General features: G+C 42.9%; 1 protein-coding gene across 1 annotated transcript; it reads right to left on the bottom strand.

The window, feature by feature from the left end:
• Nucleotides 1-14: 14 nt before the first annotated feature.
• pfas (phosphoribosylformylglycinamidine synthase) lies at nucleotides 15-15,341 on the bottom strand. Its single transcript, XM_061078737.1, has 28 exons — nucleotides 15,204-15,341; nucleotides 13,455-13,577; nucleotides 13,157-13,292; nucleotides 12,100-12,205; nucleotides 11,801-11,999; nucleotides 10,274-10,379; nucleotides 10,017-10,157; nucleotides 9,792-9,916; nucleotides 8,953-9,081; nucleotides 7,354-7,491; nucleotides 6,965-7,093; nucleotides 6,791-6,864; nucleotides 6,543-6,699; nucleotides 6,409-6,470; nucleotides 5,068-5,229; nucleotides 4,676-4,912; nucleotides 4,347-4,577; nucleotides 4,057-4,237; nucleotides 3,867-3,950; nucleotides 3,054-3,209; nucleotides 2,633-2,752; nucleotides 2,411-2,556; nucleotides 2,118-2,322; nucleotides 1,796-1,887; nucleotides 1,603-1,717; nucleotides 1,364-1,513; nucleotides 1,067-1,207; nucleotides 15-492 (listed from the first exon to the last, which is right to left on the bottom strand). The coding sequence occupies exons 2-28, from the start codon at nucleotides 13,573-13,575 to the stop codon at nucleotides 182-184; spliced, it is 3,954 nt and encodes a 1,317-aa protein (XP_060934720.1). The 5' UTR covers nucleotides 13,576-13,577; nucleotides 15,204-15,341; the 3' UTR covers nucleotides 15-181.
• Between the last annotated feature and the right edge of the window lie 1,294 nt (nucleotides 15,342-16,635).

The following is a 16,635-nucleotide window of genomic DNA, read 5'->3' as shown; positions in this document are numbered from 1 at the left end:
CAGAAGTCTCAGAGTTAAAGTATTACAGCATGTATTGGTAATAATGTAAACAGTCAAAGTACCAGAGTAAGTAAAAAAGTGAAGAACCATATTGACTAAGTGAACAAAGGTTCAGTCCACACACACTCAACAGAGACAGTACTATCTAGACAGCAACAGTGATTTGGACAGAGAGCGATCATCACTGTGTGTTGCTGCACCAGGCGGCTGCGTTCTTGAACATGCGCAGCCACGGTGAAGGTGTGAGAGAAGCTCTGAAGTCCCTCGGGGCCCAGGGCCACTGCCAGCCCAGGGTGCAGCGCTCCGGGTGGGGCATCATGGCCAGGTGTCTGCCGTCCCTGGAACAGAGTCCCGCGATACCCTGCGGGGAGCCGTTAGGGTTCAGAGGGTACTCTTCAGTGGGACAACCCACATCGTCAAGGTAACGCAAGGGGGCGTAGCCTCCAGAAATAATTTGGTCTCGAGCCTGGGAGCTCCGGAATTGCATCAGACCTGTGGAGAGGAAAGCAGTTTGGGGAAAATCAATATGAAACACAGCTGTGGATTACAGAACACACTGACCCTGTGACATGTGAGTCAGCAGATCGAGCCGTTGCATAAGGTCAACTTTCACAGTGATTAGCTTTTTTGTGCTCACTTATGATCTAGCAGGCTTTCTCCAGCTTTCGGCAGGTTACATTTGCAAACAAACTACAGGCAGAGACTTTACTGCGTACAAGCCAGGTGGAGTTATCAGTTCATGAGTTCAGAGCTGGTTCAGAGCTGCCACCCTTTTAAGAACCAGTTTGCTTTACCATGGGCCAGAGGTGCCTAAGACTGTCAACCTCTCAGTGAACCCATGATTCAGCACTTATTACATTTTATATTAAATTGTCTAATCCATTCATTCATTAAATTCTTGCTCATTCTCTTCTGTCTCTCTGAAATGAGCTGACACACCCACTAGCACAGACTCAGCTGACACCTCTGACCTGCTACACTCTAAACATTGATTTGTTTTAAATGATTTCCACAATATCAACATTGAGCACCACATTATGATGATGATTATGATTCCTGACTGTACCTTCTCCATGTGCAACCCAGACTCCTAGAGCGGAGCCCTCCATGCCTCTGAGCCATACGGACGGGGACGCCTGGATCCCAACGCTGACGAAGCGCGACTCAAACCTGCCAGACTTATTATGGGTCAACGCCACCTCAGACTCTAGGGTAAAAATGTAAAACAATAACAATTGTGTTAGGCCGGGTAACTGCTGTAAAAATGCTCCTCAGTAATAACAACATTAATTTCTTCACTGACTGATACAATGTCCTACTGCAGTAGTATATTATCATTGCTTTTACTTCATTTTTCTCATACCTGCTCCATCTTTGCCTTCTCCCACCCAGCCCAGCAGGGCCAGCAGCTGGCAGCCGTTACACACACCCAGACTCAGTGTGTCGTCGCGCTGCCTGAAGCGATCAAACTCAGCCTTGGCTTTGGGGTTATATGCAACTGTGGCAGCCCAACCTTTCATGAAAGGAGAATGTTGTTACACAGGATGAAATCGGTGTCTCACAGTACTCTGGAGATGTGTGTGTCTGTGTGTGGTTCTTTACCTTTAGCAGATCCCAGGACGTCTCCGTAACTGAATCCACCAACAAACACAACAGCTTTGAAACGCTCCAGGGTCATGGAGCCGGAGCACAGGTCCTGCATTGTGACGTCCCACACCTACACACAAATATAGACATCGCTCCGGTAAACATACAGTGCAGCTGGTTAATGAAGGAGATTGTGTCTTACACCTACCTCAAAGCCGGCCATGTACAGAGAGACAGACATCTCTCTGTCTCCGTTACTGCCTTCTTCTCTGATCACTGCTACACGAGGCAATGCTGCAGCTGAACCACAACAAAACAAAGACAGATTTATGATCAATGAAAAATGTGTCAACCTGCTAATCACAACAAATTCCTGTATACAGCTACTTTTAGTCTTTATTTAGACTTTAAGACACTAAATGATAAATTGATACAAAAAATAACTAATCCATCGACTGATCATGAAGATAGTTATTCTTTTGGAGCCTTGGATACACTAAATAACAGAGGATATTATCAGTTATGTTTACTCTCACTGAGCTGAGGCGTTTCCGAGGGGTTGAAGGAGAGTTTAAAGTAGGGCTGCGTCCTGGTGGCCAGCCCCGACTCTTCCTGTTCAACACAGAGCTCATTGGACTGCAGTCGCTCGAGCTGGAAACTTGTATCCTCCCACAACGCTCTGAGGCTGGGGAGCGGCTCTCTCAGCAGCTCCTGTCCGTCCACACGAACACTGACCTGGAGATGCAGTGAGAGAAACAGGAGATGTCTCTCATCGCACATGAAGTGAAATGGTTTCAGTAACATATTGAGGATGATGTCTCACCACAGCCTCCGGTCCAAAGCCACAGGTTCTGCCAATGCGGAGGCACTGCACGCCTGCATCACTGAATCTCTGACTCACTGTTTCTACATTTGTCTGTGACACCTCGAGAACCAAACCCAACTCCTCGCTGAACAGCAGCTCCATGACTGTGACGACAAAGATGCATACATTTTGTTTACTATTTATTATTTGTAGTTTACAGGGATAAACAAACTCACGTACCTCCAGTTCCTCCAGACGACAGCTCAACATCAATTCCACGGTTTCCAGCAAATGCCATCTCTAGCAAACAGGAGATGAGGCCTCCGTCACTGATGTCATGTCCCGCACTCAGCAGACGATCTGAAAGCAAAAATTATCTTCATGACTGTTTTCTCTGCAATTTTTTACTTCCACACTTCATAACAACTTACTTCAAATTCATTTAAGATTGAACATCTGATGAACTTACCTTCTGAAAAATAAAAAATATACACAGTAAACCCACTAGGTGGCAGTGCTCATACAGCACTAAACGGCTTATTGACTAGCGTATGAAAATAAAGCAAAGAGCTCTCACAGAAGGGAATTAATAGTAATAATGCACAAGGCAAAACAAATTCTTCTTCAATGGTGGATTGTACTTTGCTGACTGCAGACTGACCGTGTATGAGAGTCTGAGTGGTGCTGAAGCAGGAAGTGAACAGTGCTGGATGGTCCAGGTCAGGGGAGCAATCTCCCAGCTGGCTGTAGCACTGAGCCAGGGCAGAGCCTCCCAGACGATGATGGCCTGGACTGAGAGGAACCCACAACAACACGCCTGCAGACAGAGGTCGAAGGGTCAGAGGACGTCTGTTAGTCAGTTAGTCAGGTGTGTGTTAGAGCAGTGGTTCTTGACCTCTTCAAGTCAACCAACAGTGTGATCAGGCTGGTGCAATTTTGTTGTTCATTACTTTTGTTTTGTCCAAGCACTAAATCTGACTCTGTCACACTTGGTAAAATCCATTTAAAGCACATGATGTTACTGTTACATTCATTTAAAAGTTGTTATAAGCTATAATTAAATTCAAACATATTATATAACCTTTTCCCATAAATCATCTGGTAATCTCCAGCAATCATCCAGCCACCCCCAGGATGTGAATCATTGTGTAAAGCTGCAGTTATGCAGCAGGACGCTTTTCCTTTTATACTTGTGCTTGTGGTGCAGCAACTAGATACAGTCTTCTTAACAGCTGCAGAGAAAAAATACAATAGCCCCAGAAAAAGGCAAAGAAGACAAACTGTTTTAGGTATATAAACTACATAATTATGCTTTAGAGAGAGAAAGCAATGGATTATCAGATCATTTCAAATTGTGTATTCTGTGTTCCATGTTCTGCCTTCTGTTTAAACTAAAACTCTGGCAACAAGACTTTTGAATTTTCATTTTGTTCTAATCGTTCATGCACATATTTTGTATGTGGTTGTGTCTTGCCTTTGCCATCTGGATCCTCCAGATCGGGCGTCACAGTGGCCGTGATGTCAGGACAAACCGCATATGCCGAGATAACCAGAGCACCTGAAACAAAACCAAGTTTAAGTGAAAACACACTTCTACCCCAACAAACACACAAATACAGACACACTTCTATATACACAAACACACACACACACAGTGAGAGTACCTGGAGCTTTGACTGTCTCCTTCCAAACTCTAGCCGCCATACTCAGAGAGTCTTTGCCGCCATCGATGGCCACTCCCAGCTGACCCATGACCTCACACATGGCTTTGCAGGCCTCCCACAAACAAGCTCCTTCCCCGGGCAGCTTGGCAGCCCACATCCAGTTACCACTACACTTCACATCCTGGAGACACAAGTCCAGGACATTTATTTGGTAACAATTTTGAAGTCATTGGAGGTCTTGACAGAAACAGATTCCTTGACTTTTCTCATGCTCTCCATTATCTGCTCACCTTCAGCGCTGTGACTCTAGCAAACACCAGATTGGTCAGAGCTTCTCCCACAGCCATACGAGCCCCTGCTGCAGGACACACCAGCCCTTTAATTGGCTGCTCCCCGATGGCTGTCGCCGCTCCCTCTGTGCTGAACGCTGAGAGAGCAACAACAGCCACGTCAGCCAGTGGCGTGTGAAGAGGCCCGACACACTGTTGCTGAGCAACCAACCCAGTCACAGACCGGTCCACCTGAGAGAGGGACAGAGTGAAAATGAGAAAAGCCACATGTTGTCTGCACGAATTTCCTTCTGAAGAGACAGAGAGTGATATAGGGACGTGACACACACCTTGTTGGTCAGGTAGCGCTTGGACGCCACAGCAGGCAAACGCAGAACTCTGTCCAGAGCATCCCTGACCGTCAGCCCAGCAGGTAGAGCCAGTGGCTTGTGGGTTGGGGTCAGACGCTCCATCTTAAAATCCTTCTGGGGCATTTTTCCCAGAACCCACTCCAGCTGCAGGTCGACAGGACAGCGCCCTCTGTCTGCCTGATCACTATTACCTCTCTCATCATCCACCAGGACTATCTGTCGGGGAGATCAAGCCAGAAATAAATTGTGCTGATCTGGAAACTCACTAAATATAAATCATAGGGTTTTACAGCCAAGTAACCACTTATCATTTAAGCTGATATATTGGGAGACGATGTTTTTTAATTGGAATTGATCTAACTGAAACATGCCTTGCCATCTCCTGTGATGTTTCCAACAAAGTCAATGGGACACTTCTCCCTCCGACACACCCTCTCAACATAAGACTTGTCTGTAGGGCGGAGCAGCAGAGCATTGCTCTCCTGATACTCTGCTCCCCACAGCTCCAACACACTCAGTGTGGGGTCACCTTTCTACACAGCAGCAAGGAAAAACGACAAAAAGAAGAGAGTGAAATTAACTGAGAAACAGCAGAATGTGTACTTGCGGATCTTAGGCTGTAGTTCTGAAAATGTCTGTGAGAATACAGCAGGATATTCCCAGCTTTAGTGGACTTGGGCAGCAGGACACGTGCATTTGAGGAGGAGGCACGTCCGCAACGGAGACGATGCGGACTCGCCTCTGTCAGACGTTATATTTAAACGTATATACCTGAGCGCAGGATTCTAGCATCCATTACAAAAATATGGTTTAAACTTTTTTTTAACGAGTTTAAAAGCGAAATATTATCCTATTGCCTGACAAACGTCTTGTTTTAATCAAAATGATTTAGTCTGAAGAAGACTGTAGTTTAATTTGTTGATGTTTTTATTAATGTTATTTACCCTGTCCTTTTTTGTTAACACGAAAAATGGATACTTGAATTTTAATTTATTTTTAGTACCAGCCTGTTCTTGGTTCACAGTAAAAAGGGAAACTTAAATTTAAATTAATATTTTTTATTAGCACTTTGCCTGTCCTTGGTTTTAAATGGACAAAAAATTCTCTTTTTCTTTGCTTTTGTGTCAACAGTACCCTTATATGCAGCAAAGTTTATTAAAAGACATTTTTGTTAATGAAGTATCAATCTTAATTGTCTTTATTTTCAGTCATCACATGCCTTGAACAACCTCAAGCTAAATTAAAAAGCTGCTTGCTAAATAATAGCAATTGAGAATTTGTGTCATTCATAATCCGATTAGTCGATTAATCGTTTCAATAATCGGTGACTAATCGACTATCAGAATAGTCGTTAGTTGCAGCCCTACTTGTCAATAACGTTTCTAACATGCAATGGACACAAAACTGAAAAAAACTTAAACAAAGAGAATATAAATATCTCGACATACACATAAAAGATGCTGACAAAGATGTCAACCTGTCTTGTAGAAGACAACGAGATTTGAATGCTTTTAGTAATAAGGGCTGACCCCAATGTCGATGTGCTATAAGAAAAATCATGTCCTGCCTCCTGCAGGCTCTACCCAGGCGCCACCCCTCACCTGAATGTTCTAAGAAATCTTCCTGGTATTGTGAATACATCTGACTCAGCAACTCATGAACATTTCCCGACCCAATTTACACGTTTGTAGATGTGTTGATGTTCTGATTACCTTGAATCTGCTGCAGTAGATCACAGCTCCGGCTGGCTCACTGAGCTCCTTCAGTACGTTACCTGAAGATGAGAACATGTCTCAATACCTCATCTTTTGTATTAATGCTGAAATAACAGCTTCATGTTTCGTACCATTTCCTCCTGCCCCCTGATCATGTATACTGCAGATTGGATTCCCACTGCTTCTTTCCAGACAAGCTCTGAGAGCTCGATTCATCTTCTGCTCCATCTCTGCGTCTCCTCTCTGCACTGCACCCAGATCCCTGTCGCTGGAGTTGTCCCCCTGCACCTACAAACCAAAATATGAATAAATACACTGAGCTCTCCACACCAGATGGGTTCACTGACGGTCTGGGTGTGATTTAATATGGTGCCCATACTTCTACAGAGGAGGCTGCTCCTCCACCCACTCCTATCCTGTACACCGGTCCCCCGATCTTCACCACTTCCATCCCTGTTGGATCCGAGCAGCAGAAGGAAGGTCTAGGTTATTGATGTAAATACAGACACTGCATTAATTCAACAAATGTTTCCACACTCTGTTAAAATCTTACCAGTCTCTGCCCCTTCTTTCTTTATATCTGAATCTTCGATAGAACCGAGACCACCACTGAACATGATTGGCTTAACCCACTCTCGCCGCTCGCCGTTAGCCAGCCGCATCCCAAAGGAGCGAGCAAAACCTAGAAAGGGAATCATAATAAAGAGAGTACAATAAAACAGTGGACTGAAGAAAAAGTTATTCAATATTCATAGCTGATTGTTTAACTATAGAGTAACACACATTGCTTGTGGTTCTGAAAACTAATTTTACAATAGTGAACATATTATGGTTGCTTTGCTGTTTTGTAGCATGTGTCGAGCAGTTCTGTAACATTTTTTGATTCCAGTAAAGAAGGAACTGTAACTTAATTCTTTAGTATATGTCGAGCAGGTTTCTTACCTGACAGGACAGGTTCTCCAAACTTGTTGCCGTAGTCTGACGCTCCATCACTGGCCTCGATGGCCACCTGCAGCGGAGAGGCGAAGCTTGAGGGATAATCCCAGCTCTCTCCTTCAGACTCCCAGGGGAGAACGTAACCTGAGGAGGACGACAGTCAGAGAATTATTTTTGATAAAACACTGATCATGCTCTGGAGACCTATCCATGGTGTACCCCACCTCTGGGATTGGCTTCGGTCCCCCCATCCCCTGCGATCCTCAAAGGATAAGCAGCATAGATTATGAATGAAAGGACTTTCCAAGGTTTTGTGTGTCTCCGTTGTATCCATTCATTAGTTTAAGTGAGGCTCAGGGATATTTTTTATATTCATAGGTCCCCTGGGTCACATCATTAGTAGACATGACGTCTCTTCATCGTTCTGCTGATGACACACAGATGTACCTTACAGTCAGGCACAATGGCCATCAGGATGATAAAAGACGACTGACATATAATATGTCCCGTCTCTCTATCAAAAAAATAACAAATTACCTAGATTGATGACTTTGTGATGCAATGTCAGTGTCCTGCCCAAGGACACTTCAACATTCAGACTGGACGAGCTGGGAATTGAACAACGGACCTTTCAATTATTGGACAAGCAGGATAACACAGAGACTACTGAACCGATATCCACCAAATTTGGTGGATAGATAGGACCCATTAGTTTTGGAATGAAGGCAGATTCAGTTGCGAATACAGGATATATATATTTTTTAAACTTTCGTTAACTATGTTTTATGAGACGTCTTTTATTTCATTTATACTTCTAGAATAACAAATAGACAATCATGTGTAGGATTGGTCGGCCTTGGTGGAGGTATGCACTGTACCGTGTTTCTGTCTGGTCTCATAATTTGCTGGCTACATTTTTCTGCATTCTGCAAGCACTTTAAAGATAAAAAATAAAAATTGTGGTGCATGCTGTAGGTAAGTATTTACTGGAACCTCGACTGTCAAGTGATTGGAGCAAGTGGGCGTGGCCGCACACATCTTCACTTTTATACTTTGAGTGACACTTATTAAACCCATGGATGACATCTTGTTCTGTCTCCTGAAGATACACACTGAGTTTCTTTCACATCTGATGAAGAAGAGACAGATGATGGAACTTAGACTGAACGATAAATGAAACACTGTCGTGATGAAGTACATGTTTGTGTTTGGTCTTTACAGCATTCGAGCAGCTGATCTGACTTTGTTGGGATTTCTCTTTGCTGCTGGTGGATTTCATTTCTATTTGCTGAGCTGTTTCCCTCTATTCGGGGATTTAGAGAAAGTTAGAACCTGCTTATAATTACACATGTTGCTCTCCAGGTTTGACATGAACAGCTACACCTCACATATGCAAACAAAATAGATACTTTATGCTCATCAGCTCCTACTATGTAATTTTACAGTAGCATTAAAACTGTTTTATTATTTTAGAGGCCATCATTCCTCATATATATTAATGTAGCACTGCATATACTGTAGACTGCATGCAGTGCGGGTGTAGCATCCGTCTGAGAACATTTCGAGTTAATATTACTCTTGAAAGAAAGCAACTCCTAGTCTTACCTGGAATGTGCAGATTGCCGAAGCAGTATCCTGCAGTGCCCGCGATGACGTGCCCTCCTCGTCCAGCAGCCTGCACGTCTCTGATACGACCTCCCGTCCCTGTGGTGGCGCCACTGAACGGTGCTACACCTATGTGTCAGACGAAGTGGAACATTATTATAGGGAGTACAACAAAAAAGACACTTAAGGGTATTTTCACACATGAAAGTCTAGACCATGGTTCAAGTCATGTCCATATAACATTGCAAAAATTGAATCTGGTTTGGTTTGACATTGTAATTTGGGGAGCAGACTTAAGAGTTTAGTTTGACATCCGCTGTCTCCCTGTACTTGACATTGATTGGTTTGGAGGTGGCTGTGTTGTCTATTCAGTGATATTTTTTGAATAAACTGCCTTAAAAAAAAGTAGTCATTCTGTTTGAATAGAGACAATGAAATAACTGGTTCACGTCATTAGTTTCATTACCACTCTAATATTATTATGGTATTACTACCAGCAAAATGACTACAAGCAATCCTGCAAGCCTCTTCCACTTATTTTAATTTTTATTCTATTTTTTAATGTTGTCTCAACTTACTGCAATTGGCCAGACAGTCTAAACTATTAAAATAACTCTTTCCACAGTACAACCAAACCAAGTTTCTGTTTGATCTGGCCTAAAACCACCTCTTTTGGTCGGTCTAACTTCTGGTCCATTGCTTAGAACGGTGGTCTGCTGCACCTTTCAAACCTGGTAATTTGGTTCTGACCGAACTGAAAAGTCCAAAAGTCTGGAACAAACAAGGGATGTGTGAAAGTGCCCTTATATAGCAGGTAAGAATAATGTTTTTGTCCAGACCTGTTGGAAAGTTGTGTGTCTCTGCGGTGAAGATGACATGCCGTAGTGAGGACCGAGTCTCATACGAGCTGGCCTGGGATGGGTCTTTTGGGTAAACGCACTCCAGTTCCATGCCTTTGATACCACTGGAGATACACAGACACACACACACAAATACACATTTAGACAGTGTGAATGCACACACACACACGCCATCTGTGGTTGCTGTGCAGCCTCCACTGCTACCTGCTGTTGTCGCAGAACTTGATGACGTTGTTCTGATTGCTGTGCTGCTGGGTGTCCATTATGAGACTGAAAAGAGTCTCCTTCTGCTCCTGCCCATCAATCACCATCCGTCCCCGGAAAAACCAGTGACGACTGTGTTCACTGGGACACCGCGGGGCAAAGAAATCATAATTGAACAAGAACACCACAGAATGAAAACTACAGAGCCGAGCAACATCACAAAGCTATCCTGCCAATCTGCAGACAACAAACCCCACCTGTTGGACTGGGCCATGTCGAAACACTCCACGCTGGTTGGGTTCCTTTGAATCCTCTGGAACATGGATGTGTAGAAGTCCAGATCCCAGGAGTCAAAGGCCAGACCTGCATTAAGCACAACATACACATGACATTTTAAAGAAAAACAAAAACATGTCGAATGTTTTCTTATGACAGCAATGGAGACAACAACCCACACAGAGGTCAGCACACATGATGCAAAAGGAATCAGTCAACACAAACACAATCACACACAGTTATTTATATCCTCTACAAACTACTTCTAGGGCAAAGAAACACAATAAATAAACAATACTGAACTTTTACAGACACTGGCATCACTGAGGAATTATTACTTAAAGTATGAGCTGCTTTAAAATGATCATAACAGTTTAGGTCCTTTCTAAAATAAAGACACCATGTTTAACATGGAGGGGGAAGCAAAACAGGGAGAGCTAAATGTATCCTTTCAGATAATTAGGATGCTACAGAAAAGTCTCACACAGGCCATTTTTAATTATGTCCTCTATTCACCAGTTGAGCCTGAGTGAACCCATTAACTATGAAGGGAGATTATTCTCATCCATTTGAGCGGCTTGTGAATATTAATGAGGCTTGGTTTAGGTGAATTAACAGTGCATTAAAATAAGCGTGCACGTCGCATTCTGTCGCCATGGGCAGCGTCAGTCTGAACCATAGACTGTATATAGGGAAGCATCTTGATCGCCACCTAGTGGTGCAGTACAGGTCAAAAAATCTTGCCTCTTTCAGGTTAATAGATGGTAGATAGAATGGAAATTCAAAGTACAAGTCAAATACATTTTTCTCAAAGATGGTTTCTGGTATTTTAGGTAGTTCGTATCCGACTGACTCGAGTGTCCACTTTCCTGTTAAGTTGGTTTGAAATAGTTTGTTTGATGCTAAAAAAGCAGATTGAAACATCTTGATTGACAGCTGACTGTGTATAGGCGATACCTTGCTACCACGCCTCCGTTCCGATCGCTACTGCAAAGACTTTGGCTTCAAATGGCGTCAGAAGCACTGTATGGTTTTGGTTCATTTCTGGATAGTGGGAGGAAGTAGAAACTTCTCATCCATCTTTATAAACAGTCTATGGTTTCAACATTTTTATACAAAGTAATCTGTCCTGAGAGGCCGTGGTTTACTTTTGGGCCTTGGTGGAGGTATGTACTCTACTGAGAACCATTATAGTCTCTTTATAGGTTTCATTTGCTTTCACTTAACACACACACCCAACACACGTGCACGTGTAAGATAATGAGCAGCAGCATCACTGTCCTGTGACTTTAACGAGCTAAGTAATATTGTCATGCATCATGGGACATTATTACCTCCACCAGCACACACAAAGTGTACTCAAAGATAGCTGCAAGACTGAAAAGAGGTATAAACAAAAAGAGAGAGGTAAGTGTGCACTCAGTACTCATTTGTGTGACAACAGTTAGAGCAGAGATGGAAAAAGCCTGAGTCTGAAATATCTGCAAAGAGAAACTGTGAAGACTCACCCAGATCATCGTTTGCCGTCTCTAAAGCTGCACGACCCTTCCCCAGGATGTCCACCTCAAACACGGGCTGTGGTTTGGTGTTCACGGTGAAGGAGGTGATGGGATGTTGGTAGATACACTCTGTCATACCGTCATACAGACACTCAATCAGCTTCTTCAGATCCTCATTGATATCGGTCACACTCTCCTCCTTTCTGGGCTGAAGGAAGAGAGACATGAAAACATGAAGATACAAAACAACCCTGAATCAATGCTACAAAATCAGTTTACTGTGAGTGTGAGTGTGCGTGTGTTCAAACCTTGATTAGAAACCTGCGCGACAGCTCGACTCGTGTGACATTAGTCAGGCCGGCGCTCTGGCAGATGGACACAGCGTTAGTGGACCAGGCGGTGGAGAAGTTCAACCTGAAGATCAAAACAGCAACGGTAGCAATGAAATCTGATTAAAAACACTTTCTTTGGCTTTGATATCTTCCTTCTGCTCTGGTGCTCTGTTCTTCAAATGCCATGGGTTCAAAAGTAAATGGTTCTCCAAGTTATTTCTCTTAATGGAATTCCTCAGAATAAATATAATGGGTATCTGACAGATTAAGCTGATCAGATTTCTACATAATCTTCCAGTTGACAATGCAAGCATTCCCTTACTTCCTTTTGTATCATGGTAGCAGATGCTATAAGCCACCGTAGATAATCGTACATTGGTTGGCCAGCATGCACAGACATGCAAAGACTGACAGTTGGTGCTGCTGGAATGTGGACTACAGTTGTCTAGCGATACATGGACGTTTAACCATTTTGCAGATCAGATTGTTATATCCGTAAATTTTCTTATCTTCTTCTTTTTAGGGTCTCCGGGGGCTTCACATCATGACAATTAGTAGAAATATTCACAAGTAGGTCAGTATTAATATTAATGCTTTATGACCACAGCTATATTGACCATTACTAAAAATATGAACTATAGTAATGTCCATATTGTTATGGTATTTATAGAGCACATGTATGATCCTCAGAAGATAGACCTTCAAGGTTTTGGACACATTGAGCTTTTCCTTTATTACCAATCTCACGTGGAACATTGTTAGTCACTCTAATAATACGACCTTAGGATCAGAAAATTCTCTGCAGGGATAGGAGCTTGTTTTATTTGATGTAATGGACATTGTAGCCTCTAGGGGTCACTAGTGAGGCTTCAAACTTGATGCAATGTTGACTTTGCGGTCAACCTATAGAAACCTGACATCAGTATGTGAGAGTATTTTCATGTACGTCTCAGCTCATATGTTTTAAAATGTGTGCAGGACAAAAGCAGAGCCACAGATTGCAGCACAGGTCATTTATTGATCCCAGCAGTACCTGGGTCCAATCTCCACCAGTTTCTCGCAGCTGCCCTCTGTGAGGTTTGGCTTCTCTGACAAAGGCTCTGACTTCAGGGGAGGACGAAACAACCAGAGGAGAACCTCCTTCTGCTCTGTGCTTAGACTCTCGCAGCCTGCAGCAGGAAGCAAGGAGACAGAGGGGCAGAGGTGGAAAACAAAGCAAAGGGTAAATGGAAAGAGAAAAAGCTCAAAGGCCAACATTAAAGTATATGTCCAGCATTTGATCAACTGCTTTTCTGTCCACGGCCTTAAACCATGAGCTGCTACACACTCACCTGTCAGCTCCACGTTGTAGCACAGCTCGGTGGAGATTGACAGCTGCGGGTAGAGCTTGGCCGCCTGCTGTAAGGCCCGCCCCTTTACAGCCTCGTTACTGTAGAACTGCACCACAGCCATGACTGATAGAGCGAGGGAAAAAATGTATTAACCTCCGTTAATTAAATCGATCACCAACATCACAGAAAAAAAATATTGTCAGCATCCTGTGTTGATGATATTGATTCACTCTGTCTCACTGAGTGCATATTCTAAACTAAAGCAAGGCATCACACAGGTCAGGGGTCAATAGTGGTGATCAATGGTGAATAAGGACTCTTGTATTTTCTGACTTTGTCTCCAGATCCGATTGGTTGAAACAAATCAATAATCATGATAGCAGGTCCCTAATGGAATGGTAGTAAAACCTGGAGTATCACCACAAACATACACACAGAAGAGTCTCCATGAGGTCTCCGTGTGGTCAAACCATGAAGGTCACGTCAAACAACTACGTGATAGACAATTGATTACTCGCAATACATCTGCAGACAGGATTTACTTTTCAAAATAAAGGGTCTACATGGTTTGGGAAAAAACAACCAAGAGTTCAGCAATCTTTGAATCATGTTACATCATATTTAATCAAAGCAAACGCAATATTTTTGATCAGATCACCCCAGTTTACATTTAACCTAGTTAACCTATATTTGAACTATCACTGGACCAAAAGTTATGTCAAGATAAAATGTTCACCTGTGTAATACCTCCTTACTGTGCTCACACAATATTAAAGCAATATATTGATAGATGGGACGTTTGTTATATTGCTGTTGATTAAAATTATAATGCGATACTTATTGATATTGTTTTATTGTCCAGTTGTACACAATTAATCTGCAAACATAATTTGTTTTCCTTTACATTGGTGGAAAACCTACATAATCCCATATCTGTGAAGGTTCTCATTGCATCTTGAAAAGTTGCACATGTTCAAAGGCAACTGGACTTGCTTTGTGTTTCTTGAAGAAATACAAGAGGGTGTATCAGTTCTGAAATGAAGAAGCCTCTTGAATGCCATGTACAACTGCTGAATACAAACTCCCTCAATGTGTCTTTTGCCTCAGAAGAATTCAAATATCCTCACTGACTGAACTAAGTACATCGTCTTTAGTCTGAGCGATCACTGTAGTTTACATTTGTGTTTTCATTCAGGCCTTGGCAACTAACAACCAGAGTAACATCACATTCATATTTTTACTGCGACCATGTGATGTTTAAATCAGCATAATAACAAAAAAATGTGTCTATCCCAACTCTCTCTCACACACACAAAAAGTCAGGCTCCTGATAATTGGCTCACTGATTGTGTGCATGCTGGAGGTCACACACTGCACGGTCAGGAGCTTTCTGTTAGTTCTTAACCACATGCACACACGCACACGAACACGCACACACAGCGATAATCAAACAGCTTGTCTACAGTAACAATGTGTATGATACAGAGGACCTGTCTTCTAAATATGAACCAGGGGACACGTCTTCCAGGTTCATATTTAGTAGACGGGTCCTCTGTAACAACTTGAGAAAACTAGTCCCTCTGACTTTGACAGGATGTTAACACAGTGCTGCTCCGCTGACTCGACTTGTGGGTGGAAGTTAAAACATGGCAAGTTAGCTCTGGAGTTAGCCGAGAGCTAGTGAGTAAAGTTAGCTAAGTTAGCTTTAGCGTCAGCCTCTGCGACAGTGAAGGAGAGTGTGTGTCTCACCTCCGGAGTCCTGGAGAAAGGTCTGCTGCTCTTCAGTGAATGAATGAACCAGAGGAAGAGGAGGAGGAGGAGGAAGAAGTGGTGGTCGCTGCAGGTCTGTGGCTCAGGACTACACAGAAGAGGATGAGCACCTCTGCACCCGCGTGTGCGTTCAAAACTCTGCGCATGCGCGACAGTCTGCTGCTCACTGAGCAAAAATCTCATGACTTTAACAATATGTTGTTGTGGGGGGGTTGTCACAGTCCTCATCACACACTGAGAAAGTTTGTCATTGATACAATTTCTAATGCACATTCCTTAGTAAAGACCTCAAACATGTATATAACCAAGCCTTTTTTCAGAGTTATTGGAGTGTGGCTCCATTTAAATCAGCCAAGTATGATCAACTAAAACCAATATTTGGTTGTTTTCCTTTGCCAATCAGTGCAGCCTCCAACTGTGCCTCAGTTCATGGGCTGTGTCCTCTGGAGGCTGGGTTCGAAGACCTGAGAGACGAGACCACACTGTCTCATCTCAAAGTCTCCTTTAAAGGTCCACTGTGTACGATTTAGGTGAAAGGAATATATTGGTAGAAATTGAATATAAAATAATCCTACTAATGATTTCACTAGTCTGTTCCATCTAATTTGTAGGAATTGTTGTGTTATTTACCCTATCAGTAGAACGTGACATCACTCACTCTCTGAACTGCACTTTACCGTAAAGCCACCAGGACTCATGTTCAGGTCAATAAGGTGCAACAGGGCCCACTTCGGCAAAATACTACTGCCTACTGCCACCTAATATGACATCCCATAATAATCTAGCAGTTTGCGGTCCGTCAATGTAAATTATGTTTGAGATGTCCTTGTTTGTTATTGCTATTGTTTAATGATGTGTACTAGTTGATTATGTTAGGTATTGCTCTGTTGTTGGTTGGTTTTGTGAAATTGTGTTTCATCGACACTGGTTATTATGTTGACTGTCGTGCTGTAGGCAGCTGTGGCTTAGGTGGTGGAGTGGGTTGTCCAGTAAATGAGAGGGTACGTTGTTTGATCTCCGACTTCTGCGTGCTGAAGTGTCCATAGGCAAGACACCGAACCCCACATTGCCCCTGGACAGCTGTGTGAGAAAGTGCTATGAATGTGCATGTGGATGGCTAAACTGTAAATGCTTTGCGCCGTCATCCAGACGAGAAAAGTGTTATATAAATACAGACCATTTACCATTTAACCGTGACAGTTTGAGTATTGAAATACTCAAATTACAACAAATTGGAACCACTCACACACACAGAGAAGAGTCAGGATGTGCAGTCTTAGATATATTTAATAAATTAAAGCCAAGGTACAAAAAAAAACAATGTACATGTCATACCACCCTTCCCTCTATCACGTACCACTCTTCCTTTAAACCGTGACAAACATTTGTTCATATTTCTCACGATACAGAC

This window comes from Limanda limanda, chromosome 9, assembly GCF_963576545.1.
Source record: "Limanda limanda chromosome 9, fLimLim1.1, whole genome shotgun sequence".
Taxonomy (NCBI): domain Eukaryota; kingdom Metazoa; phylum Chordata; class Actinopteri; order Pleuronectiformes; family Pleuronectidae; genus Limanda; species Limanda limanda.
Note: the sequence above shows the minus strand (reverse complement) of the source record. Positions and strands in the feature narration are given on the sequence as shown.

Coding starts and splice junctions, on each gene's coding strand:
- pfas (XM_061078737.1), bottom strand. CDS start 13,575: ATGGCTGTGGTGCAGTTCTACAGTAACGAGGCTGTAAAGGGGCGGGCC. Junction 9,917..10,016: donor AAGTTCTGCGACAACAGCAG/GTAGCAGTGGAG, acceptor GTGTATCTCCAG/TGGTATCAAAGGCATGGAAC. Junction 3,951..4,056: donor GGAGACAGTCAAAGCTCCAG/GTACTCTCACTG, acceptor GTTTTGTTTCAG/GTGCTCTGGTTATCTCGGCA.